The sequence below is a fragment of the Teleopsis dalmanni genome, chromosome X (genome assembly GCF_002237135.1).
Source record: "Teleopsis dalmanni isolate 2A chromosome X, ASM223713v2, whole genome shotgun sequence".
NCBI classification, from domain to species: domain Eukaryota; kingdom Metazoa; phylum Arthropoda; class Insecta; order Diptera; family Diopsidae; genus Teleopsis; species Teleopsis dalmanni.
In genome coordinates, this window is record NC_051848.1 from 32,888,807 (window position 1) to 32,902,197 (window position 13,391).

Here is a 13,391-nt window from a genome sequence, read left to right on the forward strand (position 1 = left end):
TATAGAATCATTTTCATTCGATATAAATTCAATGAACTTACAGGTTTACAATTTTAATTGAAACCATAACACGTACATAAAATTGTTTAAATGTAATTAGTGAGACATTTCCAGAAAAAAATCGTCTTTTTCCAAGAAGGATTTATATAAAAAAATGTACTCGCATATAAAATATTTAATTGTTCCATATTTGAACTATGGAGTAGTTTTGGTCAATTAATTTTAATGTTTCTCTTCTTTTGAAGTAATTTATTTTTAATTATGTCAATTTATTTGTGTGTTTTGATTTTGAGTACCGCATTGTCAATGAACTTTAATTGGTCTCCGTTTCTTAAGGGCTTCTATTTAAGTTTGAAGTAATTTTATACTAATTGTTGTCCTTGCTTGGGAAAAGGCGTGGGTGCTCCACGCTTTACTTTAATTGCATTAAATTAAATAAATTTGGCGATTATCAAAGTCATTACTTCTGAATACCCATTACGTTTCAAATTAAAAGTACAACGATTAAAAATGAAAACCGACTACAACGAATACTACGAAATATCTTGATTGGTGTTTCTTCAAATAAAGCACAAAAATTTTAAAATTTCTTTAAGTTAATATAAGAATTAAAGTATTCGCGCGTTATTCACATGTAGGTTGTATGACATCCATTTTTATTTTTGTTTTAGTCAAAAACTAATAAAAATGTCAACCACAACAGTGGATAAAAATATGTCGGAATAATTTTATTTTAATTTTTAATTTTAAATTTTTGTATTTTATGTAATTGTGTAGTATCTCTTTAGTGTTGAAAGTATATTTTTTTTATACTTACTGAATTATTTATATATTATAATAACATAAACTTACGCGTTTAAACTTATAACTTTTTAATTAATATTTTTTTTATACTTTTTATAATTTTTTTTTTGTAAATTTATTGTTTTTTTTTTAATATTACTTTTATATATATTTTTTTATTATTATTTCTGTTTAAATATTTTTTTATTGATACTTTTTTGTTTTTTTAATAATGTTTTTATTAATATTTTTTCTATATTTTTTTTTTAATATTTTTTCAGTAACATTTTTGTTATTTTTTTTTATTATCGTTCCTGCTTATATATTTTTTAGTTTTTGTTAATAATATTTATTTTAAATATATTTTTTGTTAATATTTTTTTATTAATATTTTTTTATTATATATTTTTTATTAATATTTTTTCTATATTTTTTTTTAAATATTTTTTCAGTAACATTTTTGTTATTTTTTTTTATTATCGTTCCTGCTTATATATTTTTTAGTTTTTATTAATAATATTTATTTTAAATATATTTTTTATTAATATTTTTTTTTGAATGTTTTTTATTAATATTTTTCTTACAATTTTTTTTATTATTATTAAAAAATGTGAACTTTTTTCTATAAATATTTTTTTTATTTTTTTTATTAATATTTTTTTTATATTAATTTTTTGTTTTTTATATTTTTTGTTAATATTTTTTCTATATTTTGTTTTATTAATATTTTTTTATTAATTCGTTTGCTTATTAATATTTTCTCCAGTTTTGTTTTATAATTTTTTAGTAATTCTACTTTGTTATATTATTTTTTCACAATTTTTTTTTTCAAATATAATTTTTGTTAATATTTATTTTACAAAATTTTAATAATAGTTCTGTTTATATATCTGTTTATATTGTTATTAATTTTTTTTCTTAATATTTTTTCTATATTATTTTATTAAAATTTTATTTTAAAGTTTTTATTAGTGCTTCTAAATTTTTTTTTATTTATTTTTAATGAATAATTTTTCTATACTTGTTCCATTAATTTTTTTTATATATATTTCATTAATTCTTTCTTTATATACATTTTTTTATTAATATATATCTATTTATTAATATTTTTTTTATATAATTTTTATTAATTATTTTTTTATACATAATCTTAACTAATATATTTTATATATTTTTTTTACTTCTCTTTATAAAAGGAGAGCAATATTTATTTGTATATTCTGCGAAAAAGTTTTCATGTAATAATATTTATACTTGACTATTTATATTTTGCCTATAAACAAATTATATTATTTTATAAAAAAAAATTACAAAAATTTGTTCTTTTTTATATATTTTTAATCTGGCTGTAGGTCCTTTCTTGTTAAATAATTAAAGGTTTAATATTTTTTATTATACTCTAAATTTCGACTCTCCTTAAGAGTCATCATCAGGATTACGACACGTCATCCTCTTTGTTCTATCGTCCAAATTGTAAGAAAATTTGATATCAGATCTATGTTGTTTAAATTTATAGCTCCAGATTGTTTCTAAGCTAGTAAAATAGCAGGCAATTCTTTTAGAGCTCTAATATTTTCATACTCCAATACAGTGTGAGTAAAATATGCTTATTAATTATTATTGTGTATAATACTATTATTATTGTTAATATTATTGTTTTGCTAACTGAATCACAACGACTTCACTGAAACTACAAACTCCATATATTATACGGTAACTTTCCTCATTTAATCCATTAAATAAAATATACTGTCGGACGGACAGACGAAAAGACTGAAAGCAGTTGGGGACACAGCCATTTCAAATCTGATATTTGTGTGCATGGAGTAAATAAACTTAATTATGAAAGCCATAAGTTCACTGTGAAACGATAATAACAGGAGTCATATAGTAAGTCCGTCCTCTATGGCAACTACGCGTATACGGATACTTGGCAACTTCGTTGAGTGTGTGTGTGTGTGGGTGTATGTGTGCGTGCAAATGTATTTGTGTGTTTTGTGTGGGAAATTGCAATTTTATCCGAACTTTACACAACACATTACACTATAAATATTTGCAAAACCATCAATTTTTTATAGTATTTTTGTTATTGGGTAAAAAATTTGTGTGCTTAAAATCACAAATCGCAGTAGCAAACATTAACAGCACGTATTAACCGTCGTCAACGTCGCTTAACGTCGCTTGACGTCGCTTAACGTCACTTGACGTTGGTTGACGTTGCGTTTGGTTGTAGCGAAATTATTGTGCACTTAAGTTGGGGCATTGCATTTAATCGCTGCTCACAGTAACGAGCACTTCACTCTGCACTAAGCGCAGTGTTAAAATTTGAATTACAGCAACAATGAAAGCAGCCAATGGATGAGTGTACGTACTAGTACGTACCTTCAGTTCGCTTTGATTTCGCCTGCGAGTGTCCCAGAGCAGAGCAGTGCGCCAGGCGCCGAGCTGAATGTGCAAGCGCGCTCGCCTTATTTTACTCGCCTGTAGTTGCTTTCAATTTTAGTTGCAGTTTAGTTTGGTTGAATTCAGTTAGTTTGATTTCAGATGTCAACGAGTCGACAACTTTCAGAATAACTAGTGTCGGTGGTCTTACGAGTTGTTTGGCGCGAATTTTTAATAATTCTTTAAAGTTTTTTTATTTTTATAAAAAATAAAAAAAAATCTTTTTATTAAAGATATATCAATTTTTGTTAAATAATTAATTCTTAGAAAATAGATAATTATTTATAAATTTATTGTTTTAGTGACCAAAAATGTTTTAATAATAATTTTGTTTTTTTATGGGTTAATTGACCAAATGGTTAATAATAAACTTTTTTAAAAATTTTTATTTGCTTTTAAAAGATTATTTATTTAAAATAAATATTCTTTTTTCATATTATTTTAAATTAATTTTTAATACGATTTAATATTGGATTATATTTAAAACTTGTGTTTTCAGTTGAAAATAAAATATTAGTGTTAAAAAAAATAAATAAAAGAAAACATAACTAGCAAAAAAATTTTTAAAATAAATTTATATTTCAAATAAATAAATTTAAAATTTAAACAATTCATTATAAACTCAGTGTATATCAATTATATTTAAAAAATATATACTTAAAAAAATAAAAAAAAGAAAAAATTGCATAAAATTTATGTTGTAAATTTGTGGTATTTTTTGGATTTTTAATTAAAATGCAATCCTTCCGTTTCATTATTGCAATTGCCTGCCTGCTGGCCCTGGTGCTGGACTGCAATACAGGTAAATGTCATCATTTATTCCCTAAGCTTTCACCTTTCTTGCTGTGAGCTGTAGTCGTTTGTTGCTTTTGTGACCGGAACCATTGTCAAGGTCAGCACAGGAAACGTCTATAAATCAATGAAAGGATATCAATTCTGTCAAAAATTAAAAATTTTCTTTTAAATTATTTCCATACTAACTCTATTTGGTTCGTTAACACTGCGCCCTTAATCAAAATTAAAATGTCATCAAAACTTGAATGAAAAATAATTAAAAACAATTTTCTCTGAAATATGCATATAAGACGGAAATTTAATTATAATAAATTTTAGTAGAGCAATTTCTAAAATTAGTTTGTGAAAATTGCAAAAAAAAATTTGGGTAATACTAGCTGAAATCGGCGTGCATTTCTACGTCTTACCGAATGTAAATAATTTTATAACAAAATTTATAGGAATTTCACATTTAAATTTGGAATTTTATAAAACAAAAATATTTTGTAGAAATCAGTTGAGTTGGTTTATAACCAAGTATATAAACGATAAGAATCCATAGCATTAGAATGGCATCAACTTACGGCGCTGCATTCAGAATTGTGGCTTGAATATAAGTTGGAATCAGTTTTTTTACAGCAAATCTAGTTGCATTGTAGAGTTTACGTGAATATCAATAAAAAAGTTTTTTGAACAGTACTGAACAACAAGAACAAAAATTCGTTTTTATATTATTTTAATTAATTGAATTTTTGGCTGACCATACAGCTCGTAAATAATTATTTTTTTGAGACTACAAGTACCAGGACTCGAACTCTTGCCCTGCCAACACACTCTGAGTTCTTAGGATGAAGTTCAGTTCCATTTTCTTTGGTTTAGTCGGCGTTGGAAATCACTTTTGGCCAAAAGAAGTAGAATATCTGTCATTAATACTTATTTATAAACACTTGTAGCTTGTCGGTGACAGCATTAGTTTTTCTCCAAGTCTAAGACCCATATAACAATACGGATTTATATTATTTCTATACATTTCATCGATTCATAATTTTTTCACTTGAACATTTATAAGCTATATTTAAAATTTATTTAAATTTATCTTAATAATTGAATATTAGTATATATATATATAGTTATAAATATAAAAAAGTGACCATGAATGGAAAAACGATTTTTATCTATTATTGCAGTATATCAGGATACGCCCTTAATTTCACTTCTAAGCACGTACGTTCATATTTATTATATTTGTATTGCACTAAATATAAAATATAATTTTTTATATATAGTTAATTCTTTTCTCCATTACTCGGATTAAGGAATAACTTTCCCGGTTATGCTACTTCATTTAAAAACAACTTTCATGTCTGACGTTAAATAATGGAACACATATATACGTTTATTTTTAATCAAATTTCTGTCATAGATGACCTTAAATATATATTGCTGATAGATTCAAAAATAGTGAAAACTATAGAAATACTTATAACATTTTTAGAAATGATTTGCTGAAATATTATAATAATAATAATAATATTTATATTCAATATATTAACAATAAATACCTGCTTTTGACACGGAGTTGGTGTTCCCAGGTTCCATTTTATATGACAGACCATATCACAACTGAAGATAGAGATAATGTAACTAAGAAAAATAGATTGTATCCATATATATTCTCTAAGTAGAGTGTGAAGATTGTGGGTATAGGAATTGAACAAATCAATGGAATAAGACATACAATTTATATGGGACCAAAGTTAAAGTATAAAGACAATCGTTAAGTGTGTTCCAGAATAATGTTGTATATAGTAATGTGGATGTGTCATATATTAACTGCCTTTAGAGGTAATTGTTGTGCTGATATGTAGAGTTTTAAGATATGTATAATTTTATGTATCCTTTTTAAAAATTAAAATCCGTTTTTTGGCTGTTATACTTTTTCAGATGAGATCCAAATTTTGAAGGTATAACCAGTTTTACTAGTTATTAACAGTGAAGTGGGGTCTTGAAATTATCTGAGTGTGTCTATTAAAATGCAATACGCTATTAAAAGCAATTTACTAGTCATGAAACTTTAAATAAATTAAAACAACCTAATCTAAGAAGTCTATTTATATAATGAACCTCTAATCTATTTAATTCATTTTATTTATATGTTTCATTTATTATTGAAGTGGGTTTTGATAGCATATGTGAAAGTAATGTTTTCATAATGTTTTTAAATATTTATAGATTATTTGTATAAATATAACATATATTTTATTGTGTATTATCTTCGAACAATGGTTTAAGTTTGGCAATCTATTTTGTTGGAACATATGAGTTTTCAGTTTCATTCATAGATTAAGTGAAGAGGTTTTCACCGAATTTCCGGTTTAGTTCGAATTTTGATATGTTTGTCTTTATAATTTTTAAACCTCTTAAATATTCTACTTACCAGGTACTTCTAATTGCTTGTAATAAATTTTTCATAGAATTTGTTTTTGGCTCAAAAAATAATTCTAAGTAAAGTAAATATCCTTTGGTTAATATATCGAAGCCTTTCTAAGTTAACGATAGCATTATATAGCTATAATGTGCCAAGATTGAGATATTTTTGTGGCTAGTTTAATAAGTTTTTGATTAAAGAGAATCGAAGATGTACAGAAAAAACAGAAAATTGAACAGATAGAATTTTGTTATTAATTTATAAACCGGTTTATAGGATGTTACCAAAATTTAATAGACCTTAAAAATTCGTATTCTTTAGTAATTGTACTATATCCATGATTTCATGAATTAAGATTGAACTAGATTTAGTTCTTGAGTATATATATTCTATATTAAATAAAATACATAAACAATATACATTAAATAATATATATAAAATAATTTCATAAATAATTTTATATATAAATTTTATTTTATATATAATAATATATTTTATAAAAGTATATATATAATATAGTACACATAAAATGATGGTTTCTATTATATTTTATATAAAAAATAATGTGTATTTTTTTCTTAAAATAGTATGAAAACAAAGATTAAATAAAAAAAGGGTTTAAAATGAATTAGAACACGATTTTTATATTGAATTATTCTTATTAATAATAATTAATAAGATACTCTCCATGTATTACAACTATATCTATAAAAAATGTTTCATATAGTCTAATTTGTCTAGTTAAATCATGTATGATATCTACAATAAAAACCACATTTTTTATTTAATGTCTTTGTTATCTTTAGAAATATAATCTACTATGTCGCATAGGTCATTTCTTATTGAATTAACAAAAGAATGTATCTTTTCTACATAACCACATTAGCTGTAATCGTGAATATAGTTGATTTTGAGGACGTCATTTTGCTCTTCCCACAGTTCAATCGAGAAGTCAGTTGAAAATATATTAACTGCTTAAATAAAATTTTTTGAATATCTATAGGTTATGTAAAGTGCTTTTGATAATAGAGTTACTAAATTACAATTATGTCTAATATATTTAAAATGTTTTTATATTGGCATGTGTTAAATTATTAATTGCAACTTCTCATGTCCACTATAAATATATATTAATTGTCCGTTTATATGTAATCTCCACTTGTCCCAACAACAGTTATAGTACTGATTTGAAAAAGCAGTCCATTAAGTGGGTATATAGGTCAACTAATTTACTGTTTCTGCAGTCACATTTTTTATCGTTATATCTTATTAATGATATCTTGAGATGTTTATGTTATTCGCATAAGCAACCACTTTGCAGTTTAAGTTTTTATAGTACTCTAAGTTTTTTTTTCGATTTCCTAGATAAGCGGGGTGTTTTAACTGATATTTCTTATTAGAAATAAAACTTGTTGCGAGGTCTTCACTTTTTTTATTTTTAAAATAGGTGTCTATTTTTTACTTATTTATATTTAAAAATCAATTGCTAAAAAAATAAAATCTCGAAAGGATAAGACATAATATATATTAATATATATATTTGATTTTTCATATCAAATTTCGTCTAAATAAAATTAAATAGGATCCCATTCAATCAATCCCATTCAGTATCTTTAATTAACGCTAAGTGCCAATAAAAGTTTATTGTTAAACCACAATTATCACCTAAATTTATTTTATTGTCATCCTTATATTATTATGAAAGAATTCACTTCTCAAAGAATTTTTTAAAAACTTATTTCTTATAAAGCTAATCATTATTGAAGAACTTTTCATTTTGGAATAAGTCATCAAATTGATTACTGGAATGCTATACAAGGGTACTAATGGAATGCTATACAAGGGTGCTTCGTTTTAAAATACTTAACTTAGGGAGATAATTCCTTTTTAAAATTATTTCTTTTTTAAAATTAAGCTAGATAACGGGTGTCCATAAAAGAATGATTCAAAAAATTTTTCATTGAAAAAATCCTTCATATCTTAAATTTAGACCTTCCATTCTAATAAGTCATATATTGGACGCATTGAGAAAGGTTAGGCAATTATGAGTATTTACTATTTTCGATATAGAGGTTATGGAAAAGAGACCTGTTAATGCTATTTGACTATCCGAAAGTAGGTAAATATGAGTTCCTTTTATCTTGCTGCGAAAACATTCCCTCACACTCATTTCGATTTTTATATATTTCAGCCTGATAAATTGTTGATTCATAGGAATGGATTCAACATAAGTTTGTACTTTTAGGCGATATATAAGTCGGTTTCTTTAGAAAATGAACTTGTTGTTTTAAGTTAAAAATGATAATTGTTGCTTGATCAAGTTGTTGGAGAAGGCACTACTTTATCTCGATCTAGAGATCTATTGGGACCAATGTTTCTTAATATTTTTAAAAATTCAATTGAAGGAATCTTTTCGTTTTATTTACATTTAAAAAATTGTAAAATTATTAAAACTCAAGTAAAATTTTTTTTGAATTTATTATTTTGTTAATGAATATGAAAAATGTTTATATAATATTTACAATTTTGTCAAAATTCTCCTTTATAGCTATTTATTTGAATAATTTTTCTATTAAAGTTTTAACAAACATAATATAATATGTTTGATTCAATTTGTTTGGCAGCATAAAAACTAGGTTTCATTATTTACGTAGGGTCTTCTAAAAGTTTTGCGCATGGAAACAGGTGCTGCACTGTAAATATTATATAAATTTTATGTACAATGCTTGTAAAATTATTTTTAATAATTTTTTTCATTGTCCGATTACATATATGAATAAAAATGTATATAAAAGACAGAGTTCAAGCGTGGTTACACTATCCGCGCTAATGGAGATCACGCTGGATGACCGTAAACTTGTCATTAACTGCATCAAATAGTATTGGACGATGGGCGAATTGAAATAATTAAACTTGATATAGTTATAGGTTTTTTGTTAGGAGATATTGCATAAGGGTTTAGGTATACGATTGCTTTCTACTACATCCAATGTAGTGTTTGCTAAGAAACTAAATTATTAAAGCATTTTTAAGGCTTTGTAAGAATGTTCATTAAGCTGTTCATTAATAATGGATTTACCAATACACATCAGAGATCTGAAGATCGACATTTAAAGAAGAGAATTATTGTGTTGATAGCATGAAAGATTGAGTCTACTATTTTTGACGACAGTAATTATTATAATCTTGTTAATCAACTATCTCGAGAAGATTTGCGGAATAATTGAAAGTGTTGAATGAACAGAATCTTACAGTTACTGAAAAACGTTACCATATGTAAAAGAAAAATGGAGATAATACATGTACTCACATTTCTTCTTCTTCACATAACTTCTTTTTTTATGCAATGTGTCGATTTATCTCATTCTTTAAACTTTATTCTGTAGCCACTACTTTTTGTTAAATCGTCGTTTGTATAATTAATGTTTAAATTGCATGTACTAGTTACGGATGGAAGCCACATAATTTTATTTTAATGCAAATAAAGTATTGTCATTGTAATACTCTTAAAGTTACCAGGAGGAGGCGAACTATACTAACCATTTTTTTTAAAATGGTACCCCATGTCATAATTGCTAAACCATTTACTTTTCCAGATGAAGTGAAGAAGACCCTTCAAGTCTTAATTCGTTTACTCTATTAGACTGGCGAAGAAATGGTTTCCGAGACATTGGAACGGCGTTGTGTGCAGTGCTGGGCGAGCACATAGATAAAGATTAATCGACACCACTTCCTCTATATAGTGGCAACTCTTGCATTGCCTACTTCTTGGAACTGCACTTCAGTTGAAGCATTGGTGCAATTTTATAATGCCGCATTAATACTCCAGTAAGCAAACGAATTGAAGCTTTATGGAAACTGAGAAGCTTAATTGTTTTTTTTTAACTAATCTAGACTAAAAGGCTGTAGTAATTTTACAGTTTACTCGATTACTTCATAATTTATTCATCACCGTAATAGTGAGTGTATATATGTTTATCTAAAAAGTTCACGCATCGGGGCTTGTATTACAGAGTCATTCTCGTTAATATACATATCGGAGACACTTCTGGCCCTTTTTCGATCTACTTCTATTATATATATATAGTGCAGTAGAAAAAATTGTTTAGAATATTGTAATTAATTAAAATCTATTGTCAAACTGTGGGGCCAGGGAAATTAAAATAGTGCTTCTATAACATTCTAACATAATTTCTTTCTCCGGGATATTGAAATCTCTACATAATCAATAAGGAAAACTTTTTAGAAATGTTACTCTCTACGTAGGATGCAAAACTTCTCAAACACCCCTTGTACTCGTAAGTATGAAATTTATTTTTAGAAGTTTTGAAGTATTTGTCGCATTTTTGCTTTTTTACTAGATGAAATTGATGTCACTGTGGAATCATTTCACTTGCTCTCATAAGTAACCCAGTAGCAAGTAGCTAGAAATGTTTTTCAATAGCAGAGACAAGGCACGCAAATAACATGAAGTTTACGTATATAAATATAAGTGGGTTCATCCCCTTGCCGCTTTGGGTATAGTTTGAACGATAGAATAACTGAATGGACGAAATAGCACATCAGCCATCAACCATCCGTCTGTACACATAGCGGAGAGTAGAAACTGAAGCATGATAGAGGAAATTTATTTCAATGGTTGAATCTATAATCTGTCCTCCGCATGGAGGGTACAACCGCATATTCGCATTTAATGGAAAAATAAAAGAATTCATAAATGGAAAAATTGAACATTTAATGAAATTGAAGTTAGATAGTAAAAAGAAAGCAACATTTTTGAATTTATTTAAATAATTGCATTGTATGTGACTAATGGAATATTTTTTCTCCTTTCCTCTACTCGTCTCTTTTGTTTGACTTATTCAGCAAAAATTGCAATTAAATTGATGTCATTTTTTTTTAACAAAATGGAAAGATACAAAAATATTTTTAATAAAATTTATTTGTTTCTTTTATTTAAATGAATTCTCTACACATTTCTCTTTTCTAAGATGACAAATATTTTCATAAAATTTTTAAGATTAAAAATTATAGAAATATTTCTGCAATGACATTGTTCTTGCTGACTTTTTCAAATAATTTTTATTTTTCTATCATTTTATTGCTTCAAAAAAATTATTAAGATATATTTAAATGATATATTTCATGATATATTAAATTACTTTTATGACAAAGCATGCAGCTAATACCATATTTTTCCTAAAATGCATTACTTAAAAATAAATAATAATTGATTTGTTGCTTTCCGTTTCGCTTACAAATGGTATTTAGACTTGCATATATAATAAAAAAAAAAATAAAATAAAAAAATAAAAATTTCATTTTACAAATAGTTTTACTTATACTTTAAAGTAATAATTATTTTACCATAAAACCATATATACTTAACTATACATATATAGCTATACACATCTATATGTACATGTATGTATATTATTTTTATCGGTTGTGGATATTGTGCAAGTGCTCGTCACATGCAATAAAGCAATTTTCCCACATAAGCAGTGGAAAAAATTCCCATAAAATGAGTTTTGAAATTTTCTGTGGCAAAATTGTCATTTACTTTTTATGACATACATAGGTATATGTAAGTCCACACAGGCCCATTAAACCTTTAAAATGATAAATGCATAAACAAAGAGTCCATTACCGATTACACTAGTTTCACTTTAAAATGCAATTATTTACATGTCTTTTATGTACATTTTACGGACTACTTATCGGGACTGGCCGTATGCAGAGACTACCTTAGGTTAAGTGCTTAAATATAAGAGGTATTCAACAGGGGTATTTATACTCTGACTTGCAAACTTATTGCAAGATGCACTAAATGAATAGATTGCGCGAGCTTGCAATTGACAACAATTGCTTGCCATCATACTTTACCTAAACCCATGTATATATGTTTGCAACAAACAAAAAAAGGAAAAAATACAGCTGTTTTCACATTTTCTTTGTTTATTTATCATGTGGATGGAGTGTGCTGCAAAAACAGCTGTTTTACTTTGATATAGCAATTCTGCAACAGTGGTGTTCTCGCATTCTTGCAATTTTAGCATACCACTCCTACATATCAAGCACTTTGGAAGACAGAGTGTATACCCCTACTCTGTTTTGCAAAGTCATTGCAAGGTGCAGGAAATACAAGAATGCTATACTAAAATTGCAAGAACGTGAGAACACCTCTTTTGCAAAATTGCAACAACAAAATGAAACAGCTGTTTTTACAGCACACCACATTCATATGAAAAGCAACAGATATTAAAACAGCTGTTTTTTTCTTTTTTGTGTTGTTGCAAGCATATACATATACATGTGTTTCGGTATAGCAAGGTTGCAAGCAAATGCAAGAAAGTTTTTTCATGTATTTTGTTGTCGTTCATTGCAAGTTCGCGCAATCTGTGCATTTCACGTACCTTGTAATAAATTTGCAAGACAGTGTGAATACCTCTATATACCTCAATAATCGTGGGTTTCATTTAATTTCTTTCCATTTCACTTTCTTTGATTTGCACTGCCTTTTTCCATAAAAAAAAAATTTTCATATGAAATTAATGTTTGAGAGTTTCCGCGCTACAGAAACTACAAGTGAAATTCGCTGTCTTTGTTAGAGTTCAATGCACCGAATTAATAATAATAAAATAACAGTGAAAACAACAATAAACAACTTTCAACTAGTTAAAAACATAACAATAAATAGTTGAGATAATAGTACGTTTTCCCAAGGAAGACAATTTTTCTTGAAGTAATTATAATTAAATAAACAAACTATACAATTTGTACTGCAAAATAAAAAGTACAAATTATATTTTTCTATTACCATTAATTTTCCAATTAATGTCTCTATATATATGTACTTATGTATATACATCATATACATATATAATAGGCATAAATAATTAAGTAGTTCACGTTTCCCACAAATGTGAAGAATATTTTTTACGGCAAGTGTGTGTTAAAGGGA

General features: G+C 26.1%; 1 protein-coding gene across 1 annotated transcript in view; it reads left to right on the forward strand.

Moving 5' to 3' along the window:
• Positions 1 to 3,724: 3,724 nt before the first annotated feature.
• LOC119662132 overlaps positions 3,725 to 13,391 on the forward strand; it is a 38,389-nt gene continuing 28,722 nt past the window's right edge. Inside the window, exon 1 of the mRNA XM_038071688.1 lies at positions 3,725 to 4,027. Within this exon, the coding sequence (XP_037927616.1) occupies positions 3,961 to 4,027 (67 nt within the window). The 5' untranslated portion in view covers positions 3,725 to 3,960. The remainder of the gene's footprint in view (positions 4,028 to 13,391) is intronic.